Here is a 19,113-nt window from a genome sequence, read left to right as displayed (position 1 = left end):
AATCCAGGCTGTATCACATCCGGCCGTGATTGGGTGTCCCATAGGGTGGCGCGCAATTGGCCCAGCGTCATCTGGGTTTGGCCCGGGTAGGCCATCATTGTAAATAAGAATTTGTTCTTAACTGACTTGCCTAGTTAAATAAAGGTTAAATAAAAAAATATATATAAAAAAAAAAATGCTTCTACCAAAGGAATGGCGTCAGTAGTCATTGCCTTTGAGGGGCTGAAATGCTGTGAGTCACCCAAGCAACCAAGCTCCTCACCCTCCCTAGAAAACCACAGCGTGTCTAAACCACATGGACTGACTCAGTCAGGGTGCATCTCAATAGACTAAAGTGGCTTCTCCTCTCCCGTCTCCTTTCCTTCATCTGTGTTGTGAAAGACTGATGAAAGCCTGCCAGTGCAAATGAAGGTGAATGACACAAGGAGAGTAAAGGAAGCCACTTTAGACAATTGAAATGCACCATCAGAGCTTCAGTGAGGATTCCTGATGTGGTAAATAACACACATGCATCTAAATAACACACATGCATCAAACCCATCAGAATGAAATCACTCCAGTTTGCGTGATTTATTGTTTTAATGAGAAAACATCTCTGTATCAATTGCTGCACTGTAGTGGCATAGGTGTAGTGCTTCTAACCTTTCTTGTCCTGTCTGTTTGTCTGTGATTGTGGTTGGCCCTGCAGGTCTCATGGGTATGCCCAGCGAATCGAGCCAGCAGCCACGGACGTTGTGCTCCTACCAGCACTCCCCTGGCCGGGGCAGCAGCAGGGGCATCAACACCCACAACCACCAACACACACACAACCACGGTCACCGCCATAACCACCACCCGCCCCACTCGCAGCACCTCTCTCCCCACGCCACACACAACCAACACCAACCTCATCAACACACTCAGCACAGGCAGCACTCATCTCAGCACACACAGCACCCTCAACACCGCCAGCACCCCAACAGTGGGCAGCAGCAGTCACAGCACCTCCAGAGCCATACTGGCCAGCCAGCACAGATGCCCTGCACCAGCACTGGTAAGACGCACTACCATTGATCATCCTTGAGATGTTTCTCCAACTTGATTGGAGTCCACCTGTGGTACATTCAATTGATTGGACATGATTTGGAAAGGCACACACCTGTCTATACAGTGGTTCCTCCTTCAAAAGGCGCGTCATACTGCAGCACACCTTGCGGGCTGCCGCAGAATTCTATCGCTGTCTGAGACAAAACGCACCTAAACAATGGACGGCCGAGTGCCTCTGACTAGAATATCGTCCGTCATTTTCTGTTAATTTCCCGACGATTCCACATGCTGAATCGGCACAAACAGCAACCGCTCGGCGACACCCAGCAGGCGATCGCTAAAACACACTGCGGCGACAACAAACGATAGGACGGCCACCCGCTGCTTTTAGCCATTCGTTGTGGTGGTGTCTGAAGCTTAAGGCAGGACTCGGGTTCAGCTGCTATCCATAAATACTACTCCCTACATGCTCAGCAAGGACTCATGGATTGCATTATATTAGCTATGGAGTTTGTTTTCCCCCTACTCCTCAAAGCGTGTTACACCGTGTGAAGCAGACTTAAACTCATAGAGACAGGCATTTCTGAACCTCGCCGAGGTCTCTCATTTGCCTGGGCTCGTCTTTGTTTTTCCTGTGTCTCTGCACTGGGCTCTAGGCTCAGAGAAAAGCACTATACAAACAGACGCTGCATTATCTGGGTTACTTCCCTCTCCACAGCGCCTGGGATGAATGAAAGCAATCCCCTGTCTTTGATACACAGCTTCAAATGTGTTGCCGTTTGTGGTTTAAGGCAGAAAATCATTCCTCTTCACTAACGTCTGTGACTTGAATTTACTCTGTGAAAAAAATGACATCTTGTGGTCAAAAGAGTCACTGCATCTTACTCAAACAACATGACTTCTGTTGGTCCTTGGCTGTCACTGTTGATTGCAGCACCGTGCTCTTGTGTCAACGTTTCCCTAACCGTGTTCCCGGGCTAACGAGACTAACATTTCGCCTACTGTTACTTAGTTGTGCCTTCCTGCCTAGCACTGACCCTGCCTCGCTCTATTGCCCACTCCCCCTAACTAAAACAATTGGTTTTAGGTTTGTTTCAATAGAATTATTAGATGCCTAACTGGTTTTGGGGCCCTGGTGCTACACCAGGAAGAAATCTAGGGGGAAAACGTGTGTGTCTGTGCAGGTCTGTCAGCCGACTGGTATCCCAACTTGGACTGGCTGAAGGAGAGCTGTCGCATCGCCGGCAGCTACAACTGGGCTGACGTGGACCTCTCTCCATTCCAAGGTAAGAAGAAGGAATACTTTGTTAAGACGGACCAAACCCCTGATTACACGTTAGGTTGGAGAGGCTGGAGCAGTGGGAGCCACAACACAGTGTTGTTCCTTGCACAACAGCAGGTGAGGTTATCTTTCTTGGATTTGTCACTAACAACCCTCTAGTAGTCGGCTCAAATCCCATCAGAGTTTTTTTCCCAGGATTTGAACCGGAAACCTTCTGGTAAGAAATGGTGGTGACATCACGTGTGTAATGCTATTATAAAACCTTCTGTCACAATCATCTCATAGCTCCTTATTGTAGCCTTATTACTGAATTTAAATGTATAAATAAATACATTTTATGCGTTCATCAATATGCACAGGTTATTAATTTGTAAATTATACTGAAATGTACGAAAATGTCACTTACCGTCAAATGATTTCTCGCGGGTCTTCCTTTGACACAAAACTCTTTCATGACATAGAATGACCAGGTGAATCCCGGTGACAGCTATGACTCCTTAATGTCACCTGTTAAGTCCACTTCAATCAGTGTAGATGAAGGGGAGGAGACGGGTTAAAGAAGGATTTTTAAGCCTTGAGACAATAGACACATGGATTATGTATGTGTGCCATTCAGAGGGTGAATGGGCAAGACAACAGATGTAAGTGCCTTTGAACAGGGTATGGTAGTAGGTGCCAGGCGCACCAGTTTGTGTTAAGAGCTGCAACGTTGCTTGGTTTTTCAACTCTCAACAGTTTCCTGTGTCTATCAAGAATGGCCCACCACCCAAAGGACATCCAGCCAAATTGACGACAACTGTGGAAGCATTGGAGTCAACATGGGCCAGCATTCCTGTGGGGGGGGGGGGTGCAATTCAACATTAGGAAGGTGTTCTTAATGTTTTGTATACTCAGTGTATGCAAAAGTGACATCACAATATGTTAGACCCTATGTGTTGGTTGTAAGTCACTTTGGATACAGAGCATCTGTTTAATGGATGTAGCCCAATGTCAACGATAGTTTCTGAGGTAGAAAAGGCCCATCCTAGGATGCGTATGAAATGGCACCCTATTACCAATGAAGTGCACTATATGCATCTGAAATGGCACCCTATTCCCAATGTAGTGCACTACTTTTTGAGCAGAGGCGCCTAGTCAAAAGTAGTGGACAACGTAGGGAACAGGGTCGCAGCGGTAACTGCAGGCCTAGTCTCTGGTCTGCTTGGCCACTGCCTCAGTGTGAATAATCTAATTATCCCTGGCTGTGGAGCACTCTTATCAGGGTCATTGCACAAAGCTGCACATCTACTTATGATTGATGACCAGTGTCGAATGTTTAGATGCAACTCGCCCCCACAGCACTTGACCTCCTTCACAGTCGAGCAGCAATGGTGGAACCCAATCCTCCTTCTACCCTAATTAACATACTGCTTTCATCCATCTTGTGTTTTCAGTAGGGTTGCAAAATTCTGTTAACTTTCCCAAAATTCCCAGGTTTTCCAGAAATTCCAGCTGAATTTCCTGCTTATTCCCTCCTGTTTCTTGAAATCTTCTTCGAAAGTTACCATAATTTTGCAACACCAGTTTTCAGACCAGTGCAGGTGAGGGAAAAGAAGACTAGAACAAGAAACTAAAATGACCCCATCTGTGTGTCTGACAGGACTAAAGGAAAGCATGAGGCAGGCGGAGCTGAACAACTGGTCCCTGGACCCAGCCCAGATAGCTGACCTGTGCTCCTCCATCAACCAGTTCTTCATCCGCACTGGGGTCATCCCACCACAAGGGCCATTGCAACCACAGCCACCCCCGCCTGCCTGTCACGCTCCCATGCACACCAGCAAGCCCAGTCAGCACATCAACACAGGTCAGTGGCCAGTAGGATGGAGTTGCCCCTCCAGAGACTGGTCTAAAGTCAGTTGGTTATGCTTAGGCTTCGAGGACAGATGGAAACCTGATCCTAGGTCTGTGCCTAAGCGCAGTCTCTACCGTGCCTCCCATATAGATCTGAAAGGGTTTGATTGATTAAAGTGAAACTTCCTTTACTGATCTAATCAGGTAGGCTGGAGTTCAAATCAAATGTTATTTGTCACATGCTTTGTAAACAACAGGTGTCAACTAACAGTGAAATGTTAACTTACTGACCCTTCCAACAATGCAGAGAGAAAAAAAAGAGCAATAAAAGAAAAATATAATAACACAAGGAATACATTTTGTTACGTTACAGCCTTATTCTAAAATTGATTACATCGTTTTTTTCCCTCACCAATCTACTCACAATACCCCATAATGACTAAGCAAAAACAGGTTTTGGGACATTTTTGCAAATTTATAAAAAAATGTAAAACTGATATCACATTTACATAAGTATTCCGACCCTTTACTCAGTACTTTATTAAAGCACCTTTGGCAGCAATTACAGCATAGATTCTTCCTGGGTATGACATTATAAGCTTGGCACACCTGTATTTGAGGAGTTTCTCCCATTCTTCTCTGCAGATCATCTCAAGCTCTTTCAGGTTGGATGGGGAGCGTTGCTGCACAGCTATTTTCACATCTCTCCAGAGATGTTTGATCGGGTTCAATTCCAGGCTCTGGCTGGGCCACTCAAGGACATTCAGAGACTTGTCCCGAAGCCACTCCTGCATTGTCTTGGCTGTGTGCTTAGGGTCGTTGTCCTGTAGGAAGGTGAATCTTGGCCCCAGTCTGAGGTCCTGAGCCCTCTGAAGCAGGTTTTCATCAAGGATCTCTCAGCCTTTTTTAAAATTGTATTTATTTTACCTTTATTTAACTAGCCAAGAACAAATTCTTATTTTCAATGGCGGCCTAGGAACAGTGGGGTAACTGCCTTGTTCAGGGGCAGAACGACAGACTTTTACCTTGTCAGCTCGGAGATTCAATCTTGCAACCTTTCGGTTACTAGTCCAACGCTCTAACCACTAGGCTACCTTTGCTCCGTTCATCTTTGCCTCAATCCTGACTAATCTCCCAGTCCCCTGCCACTGAACAATATACCAACAGCATGATGCTGCCACCACCATGCTTCACCGTAGGGATGGTGCCAAGTTTCCTCCAGACGTGACGCTTGGCATTCAGGCCAAATAGTTCAATCTTGGTTTCATCAGACGAGAATCTTGTTTCTCATGGTCTGAGAGTCCTTTAGGTGCCTTTTGGCAAACTCCCAAGTGGGCCGTCATGAGCCTTTTACTGAGGAGTGGCTTCCGTCTGACCACTCTACCATAAAAGCCTGATTGGTGGAGTGCTGCGGAGATAGTTGTCCTTCTGGAAGGTTTTCCCATCTCCACAGAGGAACTCCAGAGCTCTGTCAGAGTGACCATCAGGTTCTTGGTCACCTCCCTAACCAAGGCCCTTCTCCCCTGATTGCTCAGTTTGGTAAGCTCTAGGAAGAGTCTTGGTGGTTCCAAACATCTTCCATTTAAGAATGATGGAGGTGACTGTGTTCTTAAGGAACCTTCAATGCTGCAGAACTTTTTTTTGTACCCTTCCCCAGATCTGTGCCTCGTCACAATCCTGTCTCGGAGCTCTAAGCACAATTCTTTCAACCTCATTGCTTGATTTTTACTCTGACATGCACTGTCAACTATGGGACCTTATTTAGACAGGTGTGTGCCTTTCAAATCATGCTCAATCAATTGAATTTACCACAGGTGGACTCGAATCAAGTTGTAGAAACATCTCAAGGATGATCATTGGAAACAGGGTGCACCTGAGCTCTATTTCGAGTCTCAAAGCAAGGGTCTAAATACTTATGTAAATATTTCTAAAAACCTGTTTTCACTTTGTCATTAGGGGGTATTGTGTGTAAATTGCTGAGGATTTTTTTATTTATTGAATCCATTTTAGAATAAGGCTGTAACGTAACAAAATGTGGAAAAAGTCAAGGGATCTGAATACCTTCCTAAGGCACTATACTGTATGTAACAGGACAGAGAATAAACAGGAGCATCAGTGTGTGATGAGTCAAAAGAGTTCGTGTAGGTAACTGAATGACTGTTGCTTCCTGTTGGCTGTCTTCATCTCCTGTAGGTAATCCGTATATGGACTCCAGACAGAACATGTCTTCAATGATGGGACCTCCGGGTTACCCCCACATGACCCCCATGAGCACCGCAGGCTCCACGATGACAGGTACTACTGCTAACTACTCAGCCCCCTCTCATATTGGACTGTGTGTGTGTGTACACACATTATTCTTAGTAATGTCATGTTGTATTGTAACGTAATAATTGTGCAATATACATTTGTATAATGCACAATGTTTTGTTTTGATGTCTGTTTGGACCCCAGGAAGAGTCTTGGCAATAGCTAATGGGGATCCTGCTAAAATACTAGTACTGTTTGTGTCTGCGTATGTGTGCGTGCGTGCACAGCTGCCTTACACCTTTACCTCCATCTTCAGGGCACCATGGCCAGATGAACCAGCAGCACATGATGCCACCTGGGCACTACCAGATGAGGAGGCTGCCTACCGAAGACATCCAGGACGACTTCGACTGGGACTCCATCGTTTAGAACTGCCCCAAGGAGAGGAAGAAAGAGGGATAGGGAAAGGGGATCAGAAGAGTGGAAGAGGATTGGGACCGGCCACATATGCCCTTTGGAGAAAGAGCGACATTACAGAAGAGTGTCAATCACCTGATTTTGGTATTTTTATACAAGAGTGTAGAATGACTTTCAAGACAATCAAACGTAAAGGGAGACTAGTCAACGTTTACCACTGGACAAGTTATGGTCATTTTGTCGAGAAAAAATTACATTTGGAACGGTCTCGTCTCAATGTTCCAAGTGCCAACAGGTTTAGAAGTCGCCACATTGTGACAAGCAATGAAGTATTTTGTTTAATACATGCTTCGATTCTCATTTCCTTCCGCTGAAAACTCAAAGTGGAAAGTAGCGTTTGTTTTCCGACAGCTTTTTTTCAAGACACATCCACCTGCCACTGAACTGAAAGGACTGGGCGTGGATGAAAAAGATAGTGCCATTATACGTCGGAACAAACAACCGGCATCATGCCAATTAGTCCACACAGTATTGTGAATTTTCCTCCTCTACTCCCCTATCTGGCAGAAGTGATAAGAAATCCACAGAATTATATTTGCGCCACTTCCAAGAAATGCAGGTAGTTAGAAATGTGACAATAGGGGTAGACCAGATAAGAATGCTCACACTAATAAGGGAATGACATTGGGGTACGGTGGCTGTCGACGACAACAAGTGTTTGACTGACTCAGACGCCATCTTGTGTAGATGTAGGCTTATATTGCAGAGAGAAGTGATCGTATGTTGTCAGAGGAGAAATCACATTATACCACACCTGAGTTCAAATGCTATTTGAAATCTTTCCCGCCTTGAGTGCGAGATAAAAGGGGTTTGCACTTTTGAGATGTTTCTATTGGTTCAAAAAGTCTTAATCAAGCACAGCTGAATTTTTTGAAATTCAAAATTCAAATAAAATATTTTGTACTTTTTACCCCTTTTTCTCCCCAATTTCGTGATATCCAATTGGTAGTTAGTCTTGTCCCATCTCTGCAACTCCCGTACGGACTCGGGAGAGGCGAAGGTTGAGAGCCATGCGTCCTCCGAAACACGACCCTGCCAAGCCGCACTGCTTCTTGACACACTGCTCGCTTAACCCGGAAGCCAGCCACACCAATGTGTCGGAGGAACCCTCATACAACTGGCAACCGAAGTCAGCGTGCATGTGCCCGGCCCGCCACAAGGAGTCGCTAGAGTGCAATGGGACAAGAACATCCCGGGCCAGCCAAGCCCTCCCCTAACCCGGACAGCGCTGGGCCAGTTGTGCGCCGCCTCATGGGTCTCCCGGTCGCGGCCGGCTGCGACACAGCCTGGGATCGAACCCGGGTCTTTAGTGTAGCCACTCGGGAGACCTTTGAAATTATTTATCATAGTATTTGCATTGCACCCTTAAATTTGTATTTGAAATCTATGTAACTTGCTTTAACATTCAATGGTTTGATGAGAACAAAAATCTTCCAGTGTAACAACTTTTGTGTTTAGTACTTCGCCACTTTCTTAACTCTGTGATCATGAAAAAATGGTGACGCTGGGCCAATGTTATGTATGTATCTCCTGTTAATCCCTTACTGGTATTGTTGTGGTGTCTACAGTTGTTTTGTTCTTGCTATCTCTGTGTTTTTCTGAGTGTGTGCGTGTGTGAGTGCATGCGCCTATGTGTGACAGCGCACGTGTGTTAGCGTTTGTCAGGACTGTCCTGTTAGAAACTCCATGGTACCAAGTCCTCAGGGTCCCTGTTTCCTCTTTTTTTTATTTCTGAAAAACCCATTTTTCTTTTTGAACATTACTGAAAGGTCAAATGGGTTTGTGTTTCGTTTACTGTACCTGTTGGCAGGTGTTTCGACCACTGTGGTCGAAATATGTGCCTAATGTACCACATTATAAGCTACAGTGCCTTCAGAAAGTATTCATACCCCTTGACTTATTCCACATTTTGTGTTACAGCCTGAATTCAAAATGAAGTCAATAGATTATTTTTTTCTCACCCATTCTACACACAATACCCCACAATGACAGAGTGAAAACATGTTTTTAGAATTGTTTGCAAATTTATTGAAAATGAAATACAGATATCTAATTTACATTAGTATTCACACCCCTGAGTCAACACTTTGTAGACTCACCTTGGGCAGTGATTGTGAGTCTTTCTGGGTAGGTCTCTAAGAGCTTTCCACACTTGGATTGTGCAACATTTGCCCATATCATTGTTAGACAACAATTTTCAGGTCTTGCCATAGATTTTCAAGCAGATCTAAGTCAAAACTCTAACTCGGCCAAATTCACTGTCTTCTTGGTAATAAACTCCAGTGTATATTTGGCCTTGTGTTTTAGGTTATTGTCCTCCTGAAAGGTGAATTCATCTCCCAGTGTCTGGTGGAAAGCAGACTGATCCAGGTTTTCCTGTGCTTAGCTCCATTCTGTTTTTTGTTTTTTTAATACTGGCAAAACTCCCCAGTCCTTAACAATTACAAGCATACCCACAACATGATGCAGCCTCCACTATGCTTGAAAATATGGAGAGTGGTACTCAGTAATGTGTTGTATTGGATTTGCCCCAATATATCACTTTGTATTCAGGACAAAAACATAATTGTCACATTTTTTTGCAGTGTTACTTTAGTGCCTTGTTGCAAATGGGATGCATGTTTTGGAATAATTTTCTTCTGTACAGGCTTCCTTCTCTTCACTTAGATTATTATTGTGTAGTAAGCACAATGTAATTGATCCATCCTCCGTTTTCTATTATCACAGCCATTAAACTCTAATGGTTTTAAAGTCACCATTGGCCTCATGATGAAATCCCTGAGCGGTTTCCTTCCTCTCCAGCAACTGAGTTAGGAAGGACGCCTATATTTTTGTAGTGACTGGGTATATTGATACACCATCCAAAGTATAATTAATAACTTCACCATGCGCAAAGGGATATTCATTGTCTGCTTTCAAAAAAATGTCCCATCTACCAATAGGTGTCCTTCTTTGCGATGAATTGGGAAAACCTCCCTGGGCTTTGTTTGAAATTCACTGCTTGACTGAGGGACCTTACAGATAACTGTATGTGTGGGGTACAGAGATGAGGTAGTCATTCAAAAATCATGTCAAACACTATTATTGCACACAGAATGAGTCCATGCAACTTATTATATGACTTAAGCACATTTTTACTCCTGAACTTATTTAGCCTTTTCATAACAAAGAGGTTGAATACATATTGACTCAAGACATTTCAGCTTTTGAAAAACATAATTCCACTTTGACATCATGGGGTATTGTGTGTAGGCCAGTAACTCAATTAAATCTCAATTAAAACAATTTTAAATTCAGGCTGTATCACAACAGAATGTGGGAAAAGTCAAGGGGTGTGAATACTTTCTGAAGGTACTGTAAATTAAGTGAAATGCTGTGGATTTAGGGCTTAAGAAGTCTCATGTACCAGGTGAATTTGGCTGGTGAACAAAAATACTAGGACTTGACTTCAGTTGAGGGTTAGATTAAGTTGGCCTGTCTCATTCAAAAATAAAGTGGCCTGTTATCCTGTTCACTAAATGACCACTGGGGTAGAGTCGATTACAGATTGGCTACATTCTGATTCTCTACCCTTCCACCGACGTGTGCAATCGTACACTCGCCCCTAATAGCTTTAAAAGGAATCAACTGGTGTGAGGAATATGGTGGAAACTCCTCCAGCCATGCTTGCACCAATCCAAGGCCTTTAATCGAGGAGGAGTGAACATTGCTGGAGAAGGGTACCCACTGGGAACACACTGGTTGAATCAATGTTGTTTCCACAGCATTTTGATGAAATTAGGTTTGAACCAACGTGGAAGACGTTTGACATCTGTGTCCAGTGGGGTAGAGAATTGTAATGCAGCCATTCTCTTAAAACACTCTTGACCCCTCAAAACACAGGTCAAATCCAGTCATGGGCATTGGATGGGGACACACGATGATTCCAAGGTGCCTCGTCATAGGATGGGAGAGGGTAAGCAGTTTTTGCACATTGCTGGACAATGTGGTACGGTAGCATCAGGTAGAGAAAATGGTTGGAATGCTAGGTCTAACCTCCCCCTTAATTGAATCATAAAAAGAGTGAGGGAAAGAGAGGATGGTAGATAATGCAGGATAAACAAGGAATGAACAGACAAAATAATCAAATGAACTGTGTTACTTGCATTTGTCATTGTGTACAAGTGTGTTTTGTCCTCTCGCTATCCCGTTAGTATACCTACAATTACAGAATTGAAATCGTATCCATTCAACATTGTAAATCAGTATTTAACAAATATATACTGTAATGATGATGATGATTATGAAACGGGACCCTAAAGTGCTCTTGTGTCTTTGAATACACTTACTCAATTGAGTTGCAATGTTCCAGACAGCATTTCATTGAAGAAGAATGATTAGCATATACAGTATATTGTATGTCTGTGTTATTGTGCTTACTGTAAATACTGTATGTCATGTCAATCATCCCTTTACCCTTCAACAATGGGACTCATGAATGAGAGAAAATGGAGAGAGGGAAAGTATTCCTCCAAGAGAAACACAGTATGTATATACATATATACTGTATATATCATATGTGATCAAATGCATAGGCTTTTTGTGTGACACTTCCGTGTACTGCAGTCCGATATAATTGTCTCAATGTTTATTAAAATGTCAAGTGAACCTTTTTTTCTTCATTTACCTCCATTTTGTTCTTTGTAGAAAGTGATGAAAATGTGCTACACAAGATACTTGGGTGCTACAGTTACATAAATTCATGTTTCCCTTGTATTTACTTCCTGCTCCTCCTGCCCTTTCTCTCTTGAGTTGACAAAATGTTGACAAATAGGTCATTCCATCAATTCGGTGCCTTTTGAGAAGTGTAACTTGGTACATTTTAACATTGTCATGAATAGCACGTTCAACTTCATAAAAAACATGTTTTCCTAGCTCAGGAGGTTAAATAAAAAATACTATAGCAAGTGCCTATTAAGTATCAAGTAAAGTAACAGGGTTGATGATTTCATCTTAAATCAGATATAAATCCCCTTGTGACAGGGGGAATGGAGCTTGTCGTGTGGAACAGGGAGTGGCAATTGAATGCAAGTTTCACAAGAACCACAAAACACCGGATAATTGCCCAAAATAATAAATCCAGCTCACCTGCTTTTACAGTGTGATTTGAATATTTTAAAATGAATACTTTAACCATATTAAAACGAAGGTTTAGTTCACGTAACAGCTTTGACCTTAAAATGAAGGACAGATGTAAATTAATCACTAATCACATGAAATAAATAATATTCTTCAGAAATTACTTTTGTCAAAGTAACAAAATAACTACGGCTTTACAATGATGGTGAAACTTGGATGCGTTTTTGGATGAAGTGGGTTGAAATCTTCCTAGAAGTGACACGGTTGACGGAGGGACATGTCAAAATGGTGAATTTTGGCAGTTTAGCAAGCCTTTATTCATATAAAAAATCTGATTTATTGAATTATCCATGTGGTTTATATTAAAAGACACTTCATTTAATATAACAGGCTTTTAAAGTGCAATATTGGTGCACAATGTCTACTTAAAACATCAAAGGGACTCAAAAGGCACTCTCTTTTCGTGGAACGACCCAAATATTATCTTGTTTCCTCACCTGATCTTTACACTCCTTGTCCAACAGATGTCGCTAGTGTGCAAAGCTGGAGTTTGTTGCGCTCTACTGTATTCAATGTAAACTCTTTGGACCACCTTGCTCGAACGTGTTAAAGTCACACTGTTCTACCTGAATTTACTGTTCTTTTTTTCATTGTGAAAACGTGCTGAAACCAAGTGGAGGCCACTCTCTGTCAGCAAAGCATGTATGTTATCCTAAACCATTTAGTCAAACCACAAGAGAAATCTATTAAAAGAACATTGTAATGCATATAGACTTCATAGAAGTAATGGGCACTCCTTTTAATCAAATGAATGGGGAAAACTCGCCATTTAGCTGAATCTAAGATCACAATCGGATGATGGAGCACGATGACATCTTTCTTCGTGTCATTTTGATCCAATTGAAATGCTTGCAAATCATTGAGTGAATGAGAATTCAAACAGCAGAAAAACGTTGTTTAGAATGTATTTCTCCGCTCATTGTAAATGTTTTGTGTTTAATTTATTAGTATCCACATTAAGTACTGCACATGCAGCAGCTACTCTTCCTGGGGTCCACATAAAACATAAACACATTATCAAGTACAAAACCGTTATAGACAAGAACAACATATATTTAAAATTAGAGAGACACCCAGAGACAAAAATACTTTTTACACACTATTCATATACATATTCATATTCTTATGTACAGTACCGTTGTGATACAAGATTTGTTTTTTTTTAAGCTAAACTTGCTTTTTGCCTGAGTAACCTCTGGTGGCAGAGAATTCCATTATGACATGGTCCTATACATAACTGAGCGATGCATTGAATATGTTTTTGGTTTGGGTATCGTGAAGAAACCCACAGTGGTGTGTCTGGTGGGGTATGTACATACAGTACCAGTCAAACCTTTGGACACACCTACTCATTCCAGGGTTTTTATTTTTTTATCTTTACAATTTTCTACATTGTTCCTAGCCGAACCGGGGGGTTGTGCCTCACGAACCTGCTTCCCTATTCCCCAGCTGAGTGCCATCGCCAGGCACGAGGTGGGAAGGATGGTCTCAGATTCCGGGATAGTATCCGTGGGGCTATAGCGGCGTATATCCAGCTTGATATTCTTGGATCCCTGCCGGTATAAGAGGGAGAAGTTGAACCGGGTGAACAGTAGGGTCCACCTAGCTTGCCTGGAATTGAGGCACTTGGTGGTGCGGGGATATTCCAGGTTCTCGTGGTCAGTCCACACAATGAAAGGATGTTCCGCACCCTCCAGCCAGTGCCTCTACTCCTCCAATGCCATCTTCACCGCAAGAAGCTCACGATTCCCCACATCGTAGGTCCTCTCCGTGGCATTGAGGCGGTGGGAGAAGAAGGTGCAAGGATGTAACTTGAGGTCCAGGGCAGACTGCTGGAACAGAACAGCTCCCACTCTGACATCCGAAGCATCGGCCTCCACCACGAACTGGCTGGATGGGTCAGGATGAACCAAGACGAGAGCAGTGGTGAAGCGGTGTTTGAGATCCAGAAATGCCCAGTCAGCAGCTGGGGACCACGTGAACGGAACCTTGGGAGGGGTGAGTGCAAACAGGGGAAGCCAGGATGCTGTAACCCCGGATAAAGCGTCGATAAAAGTTGGCGAATCCCAGGAAATGTTGCAGCTGTTCTCTGGAGCTAGACTTGGGCCAACCCACCACCGCTCTCACCTTCCCGGGATCCATCTGTACACTCCCTGCAGCAATGATGTAACCCAGAAAGGGGATGGTGGAGCGATGGAATTCGCACTTCTCTGATTTTACAAAAAGCTAGTTATCCGGGAGGCGTTGGAGAATCTGTCGGACGTGGAGCATATGTTCTTCGGTGGCGCGGGAGAAGATGATGTCATTGAGGTAGACGAAGACAAACCGGTTCAACATGTCATGGAGAACATCATTAACCAGAGCCTGGAACACAGCAGGGGCGTTGGTAAGGCCAAATGGCATGACCAGATACTCGTAGTGATTGTTGGCCGTGTTGAAGACAGTCTTCCATTCGTCCCCTTCCTGTATCCGCACCAGGTGGTAGGCGTTCTGTAGGTCCAGCTTGGAGAACACGGTGGCCCCTTGGAGCGAAGGCTGAGGAGATGAGAGGTAGCGGTTCTTCACCGTGATATCGTTCAGACCCCGGTAGTCGATGCACAGGCGCAGGGTTTTGTCCTTCTCAACAAAGAAGAATCCTGCGCCGGCAGGGGAGACAGAAGGATGATGAACCCAGCAGCTAGAGAGTCCTCAATGTAGGTCTCCATAGCGTTGGTCTCCGGACCCGACAGAGAGTACAGTCGTCCCCGGGGCGGAGTGGTGCCTGGGGGAAGGTCAATCCCACAGTCATATGGCCGGTGCAGCGGCAGCAAAGTGGCCCGGGCCATACTGAACACTTCCCAGAGGTCCTGGTACTCCGCGGGAATGGCGGAAAGGTCCGGTGCAACTTCCGAGCCCCCAGGAACACGCCCCGGAGCAGGCTGTGCTGACTTCAGGCATTGGGTGGAACAAGCTCCAGCCCATGATGGCACCGGCAGAGCAGTCAATGAGGGGATTTTCCTGGCTAATAGCAAAACCATGGGAACCTGAGGAGACTTAATGAGCAGGAACTGGGTCGTCTCGCTGTGGTTCCCTGACACACGTAGGTTGATAGGGCTGGTATTGTGGGTGACCCTTCCTGTAGAGCGACCGTCCAGTGCTTTAACGTCCATGGGAATGGAGAGGGACTGAGTGGGGATATCCAGCTCAGAAGCCAGGGTAACATCCATGAAGCTCTCATCGGCCCCAGAATCGATGAGTACCCGGAGAGATTTCGACTGGTTCTCCCACAGCAACATGGCATGAAAGGGATGCGAGTAATGGGAGAGAAAAAGTTATCCATATGACCCACCAGAGTACTCGCTCCTACCGGTGAGCCTGGTCTTTTAGTGGACAGGTGGAGACGAAATGGCCAGTTGTCCCGCACTACAGGCAGCTCTTAGTGAGAATGCCTGTCTAGCCGTTCAGCTGGAGACAGCCTAGCTCTGCCTCGTTGCTTGGGAAGAGGTGAATCGGCAGTCTTCGGAGGCTCTCAGGGAAACTCAGGTAACCTCGGGTTCTCTCGGCAACGGAGCCATTGGGGACTTCCGGGATACCTCGGAGGCGAGGTGGAGTCTCCTCTCCTTCCTTCGATCCGAATGGTCAAAGTGATGAGCGAGTTGAGATCTGTTGGTAGTTCCCGGGCTGCAAACTCGTCCTTTACTTCCTCCTTTACTCCGTGTAGGAGCATGTCGAACAGCACTTCCAGGTTCCAAGCACTCTCAGTTGCCAACGTGGGGAAATCCACCGCATAGTCTACCACATTACCGGAGTCTTGATGTAGCTGGAGCAGCTTGCGAGCAGCCTCTCTCCCGGACAACGGAGAATCAAACACCTTCCGAACCTCCCCCACGAACTCCTCCAGACTGAGGCAGATGGCGGATTGTTGCTCCCACACCGCAGTGGCCCAGGCGAGTGCACTGCCGGACATCAGCGTTATGATGTACACTATCCTCGAGCGGTCTGAGGGGAACGAAGAAGGCTGCAGCTCGAAAATGAGGGATCACTGGGAGAGAAAAGGCCGGCAGGTTTCGGAATCTCCAGTATAGTGCTCCGGAGGAGGTAAGCGGGGTTCTCGGGACACTGGAGTAGGCTGGGAGATCACCATTATGGTAGGCTGCCTTACAGATAACCCACAGAATTGCTCCAGCAATGTGTTAAATACTCAGTGATGGCGTTCGGCCAAGTTCTGGAACCCTTCCATGAACCCACGAAGCAACTCCTCAGGCCTTCCAATGAGGGCATTGCGGCACTGGTCCATGTCTGCTGGGTCAGTTTAAGGCCAGTTCGTACTATCAGGTTTCAGGTCGAATAAACAAAAGTTTCTAGTACAGGGGCAGGCAAACGACAGGTCAAAGGCAGGTAGAGGTCAGTAATCCAGAGAGGGTGCAAAAGGTCCAGAACGGCAGGCAGTCTCAGGGTTAGGGCAGGCAGGGGTCAATTACCCAGTGAGGTGGGGCAAGGTATAGAACGGAAGTCAGGGTCAGGGCAGGCAGAACGGTCAAAACCGGGAAGGACTAGAAAACAGGATCAAGGACAGACAGGAGCAAGGGAACAAACGCTGGTAGGTTTCACAGAACAAAACAAACTGGCAAATAAACAGAGAATACAGGTAAAAATACACAGGGGATATTGGGGAAGATGGGTGACACCTGGAGGGGGGTGGAGACAAGCACAGGTGAAACAGATCAGGGTGTGACAGCTTTTGGTTTTAGATGTATTTAAGACCAGTTTATTCTTAATTACCCATTCTAAAAGTAATTAACTCCTTGCTAAGAGTTTCAGTGAGCTCACTGCTGTAGGTGCTGATGTGTAGAGTGTACAATCATTATCATACATAGTCATTTTAGCTTCTTGTAAAACAAGTGGCAAATCATTAGTAAAATTAGAGGAAGAGTATTGGCCCAAATCAAATGTACACTGCTCAAAAAAATAAAGGGAACACTTAAACAACACAATGTAACTCCAAGTCAATCACACTTCTGTGAAATCAAACTGTCCACTTAGGAAGCAACACTGATTGACAATAAATTTCACATGCTGTTGTGCAAAGGGAATAGACAACAGGTGGAAATTATAGGCAATTAGCAAGACACCCCCAATAAAGGAGTGGTTCTGCAGGTGGGGACCACAGATCACTTCTCAGTTCCTATGCTTCCTGGCTGATGTTTTGGTCACTTTTGAATGCTGGCGGTGCTTTCACTCTAGTGGTAGCATGAGACGGAGTCTACAACCCACACAAGTGGCTCAGGTAGTGCAGCTCATCCAGGATGGCACATCAATGCGAGCTGTGGCAAGAAGGTTTACTGTGTCTGTCAGCGTAGTGTCCAGAGCATGGAGGCGCTACCAGGAGACAGGCCAGTACATCAGGAGACGTGGAGGAGGCCGTAGGAGGGCAACAACCCAGCAGCAGGACCGCTACCGCCGCCTTTGTGCAAGGAGGAGCAGGAGAAGCACTGCCAGAGCCTGCAAAATGACCTCCAGCAGGCCACAAATGTGCATGTGTCTGCTCAAATGGTCAGAAACAGACACCATGAGGGTGGTATGAGGGCCCGACGTCCACAGGTGGGGGTTGTGCTTACAGCCCAACACCGTGCAGGGCGTTTGGCATTTGCCAGAGAACACCAAGATTGGTAAATTTGCCACTGGCGCCCTGTGCTCTTCACAGATGAAAGCAGGTTCACACTGAGCACGTGACAGTCTGGAGACACCGTGGAGAACGTTCTGCTGCCTTCAACATCCTCCAACATGACCGGTTTGGCGGTGGGTCAGTCATGGTGTGTTGTGGCATTTCTTTGGGGGGCCGCACAACCCTCCATGTGCTCGCCAGAGGTAGCCTGACTGCCATTAGGTACCGAGATGAGATCCTCAGACCCCTTGTGAGACCATATGCTGGTGCGGTTGGCCCTGGGTTCCTCCTAATGCAAGACAATGCTAGACCTCATGTGGTTGGAGTGTGTCAGCAGTTCCTGCAAGAGGAAGGCATTGATGCTATAGACTGGCCCGCCCGTTCCCCAGACCTGAATCCAATTGAGCACATCTGGGACATCATGTCTCGCTCCATCCACCAACGCCACGTTGCACCACAGACTGTCCAGGAGTTGGCGGATGCTTTAGTCCAGGTCTGGGAGGAGATCCCTCAGGAGACCATCCGCCACCTCATCAGGAGCATGCCCAGGTGTTGTAGGGAGTTCATACAGGCACGTGGAGGCCACACACACTACTGAGCCTCATTTTGACTTGTTTTAAGGACATTACATCAAAGTTGGATCAGCCTGTAGTGTGGTTTTCCACTTTAATTTTGAGTGTGACTCCAAATCCAGACCTCCATGGGTTGATAAATTGGATTTCCATTGATTATTTTTGTGTGATTTTGTTGTCAGCACATTCAACTATGTAAAGAAAAAAGTATTTAATAAGATTATTTCTTTCATTCAGATCTAGGATGTGTTGTTTAAGTGTTCCCTTTATTTTTTTGAGCAGTATATTTATATAGCCCTTCTTACATCAGCTGATATCTCAAAGTGCTGTACAGAAACCCAGCCTAAAACCGCAAACAGCAAGCAATGCAGGTGTAGAAGCACGTCAACTGCCTTGAGAGATACCGATGTTAGAGAAGCTTCCATTGAAGAATACTCTCTGAGTTCTATTGGACAAGTAACTCTCCAACCATGTGATTGCAGGTGATCTAAAGCCATAAAAAGTGAGTTTATTTCGACAACAAATTATGATCATCAACATCAAAGGCTACACTGAAATCTAAAAATGCAGCTCCAACTATCATCTTATCCATGTCTTTTAACCAATAATCAGTCATCTGAGTCAGTGCAGTATATGTTGAGTGTGCTTCCCTATATTGCATGCTGAAAGTCAGTAGTTAACTTGTTCTTTGAAAAATAGCATTGTATTTGTTCAAACACAATTTACTACATCAGTTTACTATGAACAGGCAGCAAACGGATTGGGCGGCTGTTAGAGCCACCAAAGGGTGCTTTACTATTTTTAGGTGGTGGAATTACTTTAGCTTCCTTCCACGCCTGTGGACACACACTCTC

General features: G+C 45.1%; 1 protein-coding gene across 1 annotated transcript in view; it reads left to right on the top strand.

The window, feature by feature from the left end:
- LOC106572141 (forkhead box protein J3) overlaps window positions 1–11,517 on the top strand; it is a 111,093-nt gene extending 99,576 nt beyond the window's left edge. Inside the window, exons 9-13 of the mRNA XM_014146023.2 lie at window positions 689–1,033; window positions 2,211–2,312; window positions 3,948–4,151; window positions 6,332–6,433; window positions 6,705–11,517. Of these exons, the coding sequence (XP_014001498.2) occupies window positions 689–1,033; window positions 2,211–2,312; window positions 3,948–4,151; window positions 6,332–6,433; window positions 6,705–6,817 (866 nt within the window). The 3' untranslated portion in view covers window positions 6,818–11,517. The remainder of the gene's footprint in view (window positions 1–688; window positions 1,034–2,210; window positions 2,313–3,947; window positions 4,152–6,331; window positions 6,434–6,704) is intronic.
- Window positions 11,518–19,113: the final 7,596 nt, after the last annotated feature.

Source organism: Salmo salar, chromosome ssa15, assembly GCF_905237065.1.
Source record: "Salmo salar chromosome ssa15, Ssal_v3.1, whole genome shotgun sequence".
Lineage (NCBI taxonomy): Eukaryota > Metazoa > Chordata > Actinopteri > Salmoniformes > Salmonidae > Salmo > Salmo salar.
This window is presented reverse-complemented; position numbering and strand designations above follow the sequence as displayed.